This window comes from Platichthys flesus, chromosome 9, assembly GCF_949316205.1.
Source record: "Platichthys flesus chromosome 9, fPlaFle2.1, whole genome shotgun sequence".
Classification (NCBI taxonomy): domain Eukaryota; kingdom Metazoa; phylum Chordata; class Actinopteri; order Pleuronectiformes; family Pleuronectidae; genus Platichthys; species Platichthys flesus.
In genome coordinates this window covers 1,642,406-1,654,666 of record NC_084953.1, presented here as the reverse complement: position 1 = coordinate 1,654,666, position 12,261 = coordinate 1,642,406, and the positions used below count along the sequence as shown (strand labels likewise).

The following is a 12,261-nucleotide window of genomic DNA, read 5'->3' as shown; positions in this document are numbered from 1 at the left end:
CCCTTAAACTGCAGATTACATATCAGTGACTGAAACTAGATCCATCAATTATTCTTGGGAAAACTGTGAAATGTTAAAGAAAGTTATTAATTCTGGATCCCCCCCTGATGCAGATCTGCACCAACATTTATTCATCCCTGGATGTGTTGGTGTTGTGGTGTCAGTCCAATAGTTTTTGCATTATCCTGCAAAATAACAGACGTATACAAATGCAGACGAAAACCTAACCTCCTCTCCGGAGGCAATGACCAAAGGATAGCGAGGCACAAGAGAAAAAAGCATGATTCAAAAAGGAGGCAGCAAACATTGCAGGTTAAAACAAATTCGGTGCTTTACTTTTAAATTAACAATCGACTCTCTAGCAGTAAATTAGTCCATTAAGATTCATCTCTTGAATCACAACAAAAACACTTTGTGTAGAGGCTACTAGACATCAAGAAATTACACAGATTTGTCAACGTGATCATTCACCTAAAAATGAATGAATTGTTTGAACTCTAGATAAAAAGAGAAAGTCGTGATGAAAGGGACATGATGTCGTAACAGCTACAGTGAGTGACCACCGGTTTCCGGTGTTGTGATTGGCTGACCTTGAGGCAGTGCAGCTGTATCTGAGCTCTGACCTCTGAAGGATGCTTCTCTGCTTACACTCCAGTGTAAAGAGGGCTTAAATACTCCGGACGAGCAGCCTCATCCTCTCGCCTGTGTGGCGCTCTCCCTCCGACACTCCCCCTTCTCTCTTTACACTTTGACACATTCATGATGCTTGTGTGTCTCCCAACGGGCGTGTACATCACCTCCTTGTCTCTCAGTCAGTGGCTGAAACAGAAGTTGGAGGGCCGGCTGCCCAGGGCCCATCACTCATTGGACCAAAAGAATAAGCAGCATGATGGATGTACACCACGATGGCATCTGCAACCAGAACCTCGGTCCTGGTCTAAATCTACACTAGTGAGCCACCTCTGTGTGTGTTAATGTGCGTGTGCGGGTTGACTGACGTACAGGACCACAGGGCCCTGCATGTGTCTGCATCCCGTCACTCAGTGGCAGCAAACAAAGTCAAAGCAACATGGTGTGGGTCCACACAGCAGCTCTTCTTTCTCAACATGACTTTATTCCAGGGTGAGTGTTGTCAGGCAACACATCCACGACACATTATATTTATACTCTGAGTATTAAAAAACCATAATAGATCAGATCAGGGCCAAAGTGTCTTGATCGACCCCTGGTGGCTGGCAGCAGTATAAGTCATAAACCCCATCTCCTCCATGTTTGCAGATGGGACATGGAGTAAACTAAAAAAATTCCATGTGCATTTTCGATCAAGATGCTTAGGTCTCACTTTTGGAAGCTGCCATGATTTTCTTCTTAATACACAGTCTGCACTGTTCACCTTTTCCCACTGAATGATCTGGCAGCCTACTAATGTCAAAATCTGGTGCATGAACTGGTAACAAAACCAGTTGCCTGTTGGTAGACAAAGACGAATGTGAGAATGAAGCAGAACAGTAAAGAAGCAGCCAGACTGATAAACAACAAGCTTAAATTAACTTTGAATCTCACTTTCAAACTCTTTAAAGTTTACGGGATTTTCATTTTAAGGTGAGAATTCACTTTAGGTTCATCAGTAAGAGCTCGTCCTTTCCATACTTTATATTATGTTAATTTCACGTTGTCATTACAGTCACATAAAACCTGTGACTACGTGTGTACTGAGGAGGACATTGTATATTTGAAAAATGAAGTTGTCAGTGTCTCTTTGACATATCATTTAATGGATATGCTGATTTTAAATCAGTTTGTTGTTTGGCATCTGTCATACATGCTGAATTGATGTGTGATAAATTAAGTTAAGTGAAAGACGGGATCAAATGTATAAATAGGAATACTGTGGAGAAAGAATGTTAAGTAGATGTGAACAGATGGAAAACTTTAAACTGGTAATAAATCAGCAAAAGAGTTTTGAGGTCAGCGTCACTGACGATTCTCGAACCAGTGAAGACAAAGCATCAGGTACGCCCCCTGGTGGCTGGCTGCAGTATAGATCATTAACAGAAAATATCAAAATACATTTTACCCGAAGATGGTTTCTGATAAGTTTGCATTTAATTAGTTATTTAATGATGGGCTTTAAAAAACTCTGCCCCACTCTATGATCACAAACTTTTGGTCCAAATGGAGCCTTCGCCAATCGTTTTGTTTGGCTTCATTCCTGGTTAGTGGGAGCAGATGGAGATGTAGCCTCCATCTTCTATGAGATCTTGTTGTCAACACAGCATCAAAACAACAAAGACAAGAGAAACGGGCCTCACGCCCTCTTCCTGCACGTCCCTACGACTCAGAGCTGCTTCTCCCTCTGGGTTTTGATGTGAATCGTTCAGGGCAGAGTCTCCCATCCCATGTGGAATCCAGTGTTGCCCTTTAGTGATGCACTCACTTAACCTTCAAGTGCCCCAGTCACACTTGGAAAAGGTTTTTATGACACACACACTTACCCCCAAGCTTTTCACTCTCTCCCACAAGCACACAAACCCCTTCCTCCCCTCTCCGTGCTCACAAACAGACGCACACACGTATATGTAATGATCGCAGACCTTTAGTGGACAAAGCCCCGGGCTCTTCCTCTTGAGGTGTCTAATGGGATCTTCTGATTGACAGCTACAGTCATCCATTCAATCCAACATGACGCGGTTCGTGTCTGACACACATGTCACTGGACACATGAAATGTTTGTGGTGGATAACAATCTCGCCAGGTCCCCAATCACAGCTAAAGGTTTTGTCAGCTCCCGGGGTCGGGGTCAGGGTCAAGGTTAAGTTTGTTGGAAATGCGTGTTTTCGTCATGTCTTATTCAAGTTATCGATGTTCTTCATGTCTATGGGAGCAAATGTCTACGCTGCAAAAGCACATATAGAGGCTATTAACATTCAATTATTCATCAAGGATGTTGTCAGGTCTCCTCACGTATCGTTCAACACTGGAAAATTACTTAGACTTGCATTGTGTTCTCAACAGTGTGGCCATCATGCATGTTTCAACTTTTAAGATGATTAAGCTTATGAAAGTAAAGATCATAATGTAGAGAGATAACTTTAATTCTGATTACAAATCAATCATGTTCAAAGGTCATGGGTGGCCCTGGGCTAAATCGCTCACTGAAGTTAGCCAGCACCCCCACCCCCCCACCTTGAACTGAGTCAAACCTTGATACTAAAATGTGCTTGTTGCAGAGAGCGCGGCTCATTGTCACGCTTAAGAGACTTGGCAACGATCATGTGATCTATTCATAGTCTGATTGAAATCTGCAACGTGTTCTTCAATACAACATTTGACTTCCTTTGTAAATGCGTCTTTATTTATTATTTCTTTCAAATTATGCTCATCTATGTATTTTTGGAAACACATTTTACACATTTTCACTTCCTTTCCGGGAGGAAGATGAGAAGGTCAGCTCTCCTCGCGTGTGTCTTCAGTATGAAGCTGAAACAAGGAGGTGATCAGCTAATCTTAGTGTAAAGACTGAAAGAAGAGGGCAACATTTAGACCACGTCCTGAAGTACAACACGACCCCTACGAGCCCATGAAACACCAATTCATAAGTATATTGTATTTAGTTTGGTCAAAAAAAAACGAACAACCTTTTTGGGTTAGTTGTGGTATTACAATGAGTTAAAATAAAAAAAAATGTTTGTGTTATTTGTGATTTTAAACACTTAATCAAACCTATACTTCTAATAGCATGTCTACAGCTACAACTTCCCAGCACACATATGTGTTTGCATTTGCCATAGGGGAAGAATCCCCCCCCCCCCCCCCGCTCAGCTGGTATATGTTACAGCTGATGGCCCCACTGCGATGATGGACGAGGCCACAAGCCAGTAACCTCCCCCCCTTTCCCCCTTAAACACCACCACCACCACCACCCTCCCACCCAAAACACACTCTCCCCCCTGAACACGCCTCTCTGTGGTGACATCACCACCATGCTGGCTGACAGCATCTGCTGATGGCATGCACCAGGGGCCTCCCGTGTCAGGGGGGGCCCCACGCAGCCATCAGCCTGTCACTTTGTGTCAGCCCAGCTCTTCATCCACATTCACTCCAATGGAGCCGCTGAGTATTCCCGTAAAAAGGCCGGTCCATCCTGCAGAGATACCTCCTCAAACATAATACTGTTTATTCTCCGGTGTTGATTCGGTAACGACATATATAACTGAAGAGCGATTGATTAATGTGGGGACATCTGTCATCACACTTCCAGTATCACCAGGTTCTCTGAAGGCAGATCTGTTTTTAGTCTGCAGGACTGAATTAAGGTCATATGTCGATCTTAAAGCAATGAGCACACAAACACATGGATCCCTAAAGCTCCACCTGTTCTTAAGTTCAATCTTAAAATTATATATGATTAATAGGAATTTATACTCTAGATGTCACTGGTAGCGTTGAAGCAACAGAAAAATCAAAAATTTGATAATTTAAGGATCTGGAAATATAATTTTTTTTTTGAATGGCTGTTGGATGCACAGATGACACTTTTATTTGGACCAGCATCAGTTTACAATGATGAGCTCGAAGGTAAACATATTGACAAATATTCAAAACACATATTTATTCACCAGTTTGTAGTCAACAGGATCAAAACGTGATAACAACTGGACGCACTCGACGTCCTGCAGCAGCGAACCCACTGATCCTGGGTTGTCCCGAGAGAATCAGGTGAACTCTGAGAATCTACAGACAGAGCTGGCTCTAGCTTTGAGCAACAGTTTATTTTATTGAAATCAACATAAGGGAGATGAGACACACCAGTGATAATGGGTTATTGATCGTATAAAATGGCAAAATGTTTCCTAGAGGGCGGTTTGTGGAAGACATGAGTATTAAAGGACAGAAAAGCATCTAGAGTAATTTTACTTTGCATCAGATGCCACATGCAGGGTCCATGAGAGCCGGGAACAGGAGGATGTGTGATGGAGAAGAACGTTCATCTGACCTGAATTCTCATGAAACACGGTGTTAAACTCATTCACACGCAACGTTCACATTCTAGTCGTACTCGAGGAGCACTTGATCTCCTCCGATGAGTTACAGGACGCAGTCATTTTAAGACCCTGGAATGCAGATCTCTGTTGGCAGGGTGGGGCATCAGACTCTGATGACATCTCTGGGTATAGTCTGTCAGGAAGTATCTCTGGTTGTCAAACATGCACAGATCGTATTATCATAACTGCTCTGGCTTACAGCGGGTTATTAAATTGTGGTAACTCCCTTGTTAAGTCTGATGTTAGCATGGCAGCGCTGTCGGCTGTGAGCGCGGCAGAGCAGTGGGAGTCAGAAGATGAGCCCCAGGGGACAGGAGCATGGGATGTCAGGGGGAACAGGCGCTGTCAATAACAAGATTTATTATCCATTGGGTCGTCCCAGGGAGGGGGCAGACTGAGACCGCTGTTCCCTGGAATTAGCCGTCAGGTACTGAGGGGGAGAGTGCCCTGGGGGGGGGGATCCCTAAGAGGATGGTGGAGGGGGGGTGCAGTACAGTGGCCTGTCACTAGCCCCAGTCAGAGGGCTGGGAACAGAGAGCACGGCGGTATCAAACCTCCGAGGTGGAAGACAACTTTACCCAAAGTCGAGTCCGTGCCGCTGAGACGAGGCTCAGTCGTCTTAGGGACGTGAGTCGAGTGCAACTCTCCCAGATCCGCTCTGTGATGCTGCATCTGCTGCTTAATGTTGACAGAGCCGCGTCGACATCCCTGATGTGTCACCGGGGTTGAGTGGATTCCTCTTTTGGACCAACAGGAGAGGATCAGACCGGTTTGAAGGAGGATAAACGAGGGAAGAGATAAAATTTTGATTTTGCTTATAGGGGTTGGTTCAGCCACATTTCTTTTACTGAGGTCTTTGCCAACATTTTGACATGTGTCAGATTTCTGCCTCAACTTCTTTACATTGGAGACGAGTGGAATTTTGTTTGGAAAACGACATTTGAAACATAATTACTGTTTTAATACAGTTCAAATATAGTGAATACTGGATATAGTAATCACACACATAGTGAGCAAACGTTTATACGATCACAAAGCTTGGGAAAGAATTGTTCTCCTCTTCAAATGCTGTTTAATAATAATCCAGTGATGAAGAAGTTCACTTACAGTGTTAATTTGGAGTCTTTTCATACATGTTTGAATTATTTTATAACGGTTGTTTTTTTACAGTCATGCTTTGCATTGTCTAAGTTCACAAATTTCAGTTGTTCTGACCCAGTGTGAGTTTACACGTGTGTATGATGACACTGTTGTGTTGTGTCAAACAGAGGAAGAGAGCCTGCAGAATCAGGGCGAGCTGAATTAATGAATGAATGCGCAGCTATGAAGCAATTAAGTTGACATGAGGGCAGTTGAGTGAAGTGCAGACGTCCACCAAGGCTCTACAGTCCTCTAATGAATCCACTTTGAAATTCACTAGATCAGGATTTGTATCCAAATTGCAGACGCTTAAGAATATTGGTCCTCTTAACATGTCCGGTTTCTGTCATTAAGATCCATTAACACTTATAATGTTAAAATGTTAAAGAAAGTAGGAAAATAATTAATGGAGCCAGACTGAAAGGTTTTGTGTTCTTCCCCCGACCCAAATCACATCCTTTCTCCAAGTTTAGTGCGTTTATGGTTTGACACTTTGAAAAAAAAAAATACAAACAATTTGAAGAGGCCACCTTGATCCCTTAGAAGCAATGATGGGGTTTTCTGAGATTTTAATGTACGGCAGATTAATCAATGAAATGTGACCTCAAAACCTTGGAAGAATAAAACGAAAACTCTCGGCCTGAATAGATTCTATGGGTGTGAGGACAATGTGGTGAAGCGGCCCTGTGCTGTGGCTCTGGCTCCAGACGGCAGGCTGCTTGCACGAGGAGCGATGAGCGCAGCCGGAGCGACTGGAGTAGATTATCTGTGGATTCACGGCAGCGAGTCAGCGAGAGATGGATGAACGATGTGTGAGCTGCGTGCGTCTGCAAACGCTCCCCCCCCCCCCCCCCACACACACACACACTCTGCAAGGCAGGCCACTGTCAAAGGTCTATTAAGGGAAGATTGAGACCCCAGGTGTGTACGTGTGAGTAAGTGTGCGTTTGTGTGTGAGTGCGTGTGTTCACATGCTCATTGGTCACGGTCCTATAGTGGAAGATTGAGACCCCATTGCTCCCAGAGCCACTCAACCAACACAACCTGCAGTGGTTTACAATCAGAGCCGCAGCGTCCATCCATCGCTGCTGACACACACACACACACACACACACACACACACACACACACACACACACACACACACACACACAAACGTTTTACATCGGTTGTGAGGACACCCGGTGATATAATGCATTCGCTTGCCCCTTACCCTAACCTTAACCTCCCCTATATCTAACCCATTAAGTCATAATAATATTAATAATAGAAGTAATGCATTTTATATACAAAAAACAGCAAAAATATCATCAATAAAAAATAGGCTAATTAAATAACTTTAAAACAACAATAGTAAAAACTAGACTTGTTTCAGGTCATTCCTACACAGACCATCTTAAAAACCCTAAAACTAATTTTAAGGTTGTTCAAAATCTCCTCACAATACCCACCACTCATTTTCAATTTTGAAATAAATTGGCAAAATGAAAGTTGACCTGACGTCAGGTCACATTATCAATGTCTCCTCAACATGCGTTGACGTATCCTTCACTTATTTGTGATTCTGGTTTGTGTTCAACCTGCACATGATGTCAACATGTGGCACACAAGAGGTTCTTACTGCAGACCTGCAGTCGACACACACGTTGATGAAATGCTTGGTAGCTTTTAAATGAAAATGTGTCCACACAAGCATAGAAGGACACACACACACACACACACACACACACACACACACACACACACACACACACACACACACACACCGAGAGGGCAGCGGTAGATGCCATTAAACAATCGTCTCGGTGGAGAAGCAGTGGGACGGCAGGTGTCATGATGTCTGGAACAAGGGTTTAGAGTCAGATTGAGGTGCAGGTTAGAGATACAGGGGTGGGGTGGGGGTGCAGGAGGCTGTTGGGGGAGGGGGGGGGGGATCACGGCGGCACCTTTGACAAGACCTATTTGTCATCTGCCAGGACGCCCAAGCAGCTCTGACTGCAATACAGATGGACTGTGGGGGAAAAAGTGACTTCAGGCCTGGCAACTAATCCTGTACAGAACCCCCCCCCCCCCCCCACACTCTCTCTCTGTGTAACTAACTGCACACACACACACACACACACACACTTCACTTTAGAAAGACTTTATCAACCGTCAGATTTGATTTGTTAGTTTTTCCTCCCGAGCTTCTTCACCTTATGAAAGGATAATGGTGATTCTATAGAATTTACTGAGACGTTGGAACACACGTCAGTCAAACAGATCAGATGGTGACACAACATTGTAATGTCAACACAAGGAAATACACAGAACTGCTGACTCGGCAGCTTCTCTGGCTTCAATGTGCTGTAAACAAAAACACAGGCTCTCTCTAAACCCAGATGCCCCCGCTCACCTGAATGTTCCCCAAAAAGGTTCCTGCTGATACAGAACCTATTGTTGCGAGTGATAATTATTATTATCATCATTATTGTTGTCTTTAAACACATTGTTAAGGGCCTCGGGATAATAGAAAACTCTTTTAGTGATTGGGCTCAGCTGTGGCCCCTGGACTCCACAGCACCTCTCGACTGAATCTGATCAAACGTTCATAAAATTCAGTGGGTTCATTATTTCCCTGAGCTTTTTATTCTTATTGACAAACAGAGAAGCTTTGCTCCATGATTCAAATCATAGTTTTAACGTGTGTTTGTAGTAACTTAGCCTTAAGTCAGGTTCTGAGAAAGTCATCATCTGCTAATTTAACATGCAGCACTCTTAACTGTCCTGTCACGATTCGAGATGCAGTGTAACACAGAATTCTAACCCTAGAACCTATCGTTCATGCCTTGTGTGTCTTCCTGAGTGCACATGGGCAAGGCACACTGCTTTTGTGCACTTGTGTGTGTCCCAAACATGCAGCCAGGGTTGCATCAGCGCCCTCAGCTCGCTGGGATTTGTTCATGTTTGTCTGAGATGAATTCCAGCTGATCCAGGCCCTGCATCCCGGCCGACAAATGAAACCAGCGCCTGAGGGGGAGTGAGAACGAAGGGGAGGAGTGGAGGGGCGGGTGGGAGGGGGAGAGAGAGAGAGAGAGAGGGTGTAATGTGTAGAAGTGGAAATCGAATCATTTTATTATTTGTCACCGCAGCCCTCGTGGTCATGGTTTGTTATTGGACGCTAATTAAAATGGCAACAATCCTGATAATTGGCAATTAAAGTCTTGTGAGAGCGACTATTGGAAATGAGCTCCTTACCCGGTGTATAAACTCATCTGTTATCTCCCCTCACACGTCTCCTCACCCTGTCGTCTCCTTACTCATTAGGGAGACAGAGTGCTGTCACATGACCATTGTGGTGAATGATTGGTAGAAGGGGACAAAGGTACCGCAGATAATGACATTTTTTATTTAAATGAAGATGTTGAACAACTGTTTTTTTTCATGCTGTAGCCGAGGAGGTTTTTAAAATCTTTTCAGGAAATATGATGCAGCTTGTGGGGAATTAATTCATACAAGGCTTTTTACGAATACAGTTCTACACAAAGCTTTCAGGTGGAGCTCTCCCCTAATTGGTCTTAAATACATTTAGGTTGGTCTTAATTGTCTTAAGCTTCATTCACTTTGTGGTCCCTTCATCTGAATGCTTCTACTCTGGCGACATTATGTTTTTGAGTTTCTGTCCATACGTACGTACGTCTGTCCCGTTCTCGTGAACATTATATGTCAAGTTCACCTTGAGAGAATTTCTTCCAATTAACATTTTGGTTCAAAGGTCTTGTTGGCCTCACAAAGCACGTTTTATTTTTCCTTGGGAACTTCATATCCCCAGAATGTCTGGAGGAAAGCATTTCACATTGAGCACAAACATTCACTTGTACTCGAGGGCTAATTGATTTGATTTCGGCAGCTGAAGGTTTTGGTCAATTTCTCAGTGGTTTGTTTTTCTTGAACGTGATATCTGCAGATCCACTTTCATATCGTATCATTTTACTTAGATCATATTTTAATATAACTGAAATGATGCAGAGAACTAAGGAAATAGAACTGGATCTGTGATAGAACAGAATCCTCCTCATCTGATCCCACTAACCCTTTGTTCAGCCTCCAGCAGAACGCCTGGTGACTCGTGAAGTCTTTAATCTTAGTGAACAGGGACTTGGATGATCCACAATGCAAATTCCATTCTTTGTTTGAGTCCGTCAGCCAGCGCAGGCCATCATAAAACAACATGATGGATACACAGCCAAATAAATAAATAAATAAAAATACTTACTCCTCTTTTTTCCCCTATTCGGATCTCTGTACTCTAAACACTTCTTCTGATGGATCTGTAAAATGATATAACGAATGAGAGGCGAGCAGGAGCGATGAAGGCAGCGAGGAAAGAGACAGAGGAAATGATTTATTAGGCTCATAAAAATTCTGCCTTTGTTATTCCCTCTCATTTTTATATGTGAAGCTTATTAAAGAGCACACCTGCCAGAGTCGGACAGAAGTGTGTGTCTGTGTGTGTGTACTCAGTTTTGTGTATTCAAACTGATGTGTATACCTGCATATGCTCACACACATTGACTGGATGTGTAACTGTTGCTTGTGTTTTGTACATGATTTAGATTTTCTTTATTCATAACGGTCCGTCAACGTTGCTGTCCTCAGGTCCCGCCTCCCCCTCCAACTGTGGCCCCGCCTCCCAGCGGGTGTTCAGGACACGCTACAAGATGGTGACCCGTCCGGGCCCCAGCTCTGCACACAGCCACCATTACAACCCCGCCCTGTCCTGGAGAACCAAGAGGATCCAGTCGGCCAGGTAGAGTGCACACAGACACACACACAGACACACACACAGACACACACACAGACACACACACAGACACACACCCCTCCTGCAGCTCTGTGTCTAACGGGTCTCCGTGGTGGATATTTCTCAGTGCAGAGCCGTGCCCTGTCTTTTATGTCACCGTCATGTGGAGCATGAGTGGAAGAGGTCGGGAATTTATGGCGCTCATTTTTACACAGTAGATAACCCAGAGAATAAACCATTTACACCAACGTGCCCCTCACATTAATTCACAGCGGCAGGGAGAGCGTCTCACCCGGGACAGATACAGACTAAAGGAATGATGGGTGGGGGTGCTCTGTAATGTCATTACAGCCCCCCCCCCCATCTCTTTCTTTTACCTTCATTTATCTAACTTTAATCCCCTCTGTCTCTGCACTCCTCTTTCACACTCAAGATATAAACCAGTGATGAGCTGGTTTCACAGTTAATAATCTTTAACAGGCCCGTAGTTAATATGTATTTATTAAAGCTTAACGTCTCAAATGTTTTTTAATAATCTGTGTAGTTTTTCTTCTCCTGCTGCTGCAGCGAACAGAGATGGTTTAAACTTTGGTCACGAGGAGGTGATGAGGTCATGTTGCTTCATGATCTGTTAATGTGCAGAGAATTAGCGGTTTGCTCTCCACGGAAACTGGCTGCTGCTACACTGTCTCTACACACAGACACACACAAAAACACACACACACACACACACTGAACAGCATGAGTGTAGCTTTGTATTAATGGAAGACTTACAGCTAACGCAAAAAATACAAAACAGGGAAAACTATTGTAAACAAGCTCTCACACTGCAAAGTGACACGTTTAAATCTTCATCCATCCATCAGCTGGACCTCTGATTCACTGAGGGTTGCAGCTTGAGGCCTGGAGCCGGTCCCAGCCCACATTGTGGAAGAGGTGGGGTTGACCTGGACAGGAAGCCACAGCTGCAGTAATAGACAGTGTGAGGAAAGTGAAGTTATGAATATATATTATATCCTGCAGTTTGAGTTGTTTTCAAAGGGTAAAACACACATTTTCTCTCTTGCTCCATTATAATGTCCCACGGTTTCAAGATATCCAGATTTTAAACTTGCCCCTCCAAGTTATTGTTCATCATCCAGACTGTAAACAGATTTCATTCCGAGACTCCCTTCTTGTTTTTTGTTTGGATGTAGATCCAACAATCCATACGGTGACATGAACACAAGTGGTAAAATATGTCATCCGCGTAATTTGAATTAACGGATCCTTCTAAGTTATTGTTTGTGTAGT

General features: G+C 43.8%; 1 protein-coding gene across 1 annotated transcript in view; it reads left to right on the top strand.

Annotated features, from left to right (window-relative positions):
* zc3h3 (zinc finger CCCH-type containing 3) overlaps window positions 1-12,261 on the top strand; it is a 46,909-nt gene that overhangs the window by 15,488 nt on the left and 19,160 nt on the right. Inside the window, exon 4 of the mRNA XM_062395946.1 lies at window positions 10,824-10,974. Within this exon, the coding sequence (XP_062251930.1) occupies window positions 10,824-10,974 (151 nt within the window). The remainder of the gene's footprint in view (window positions 1-10,823; window positions 10,975-12,261) is intronic.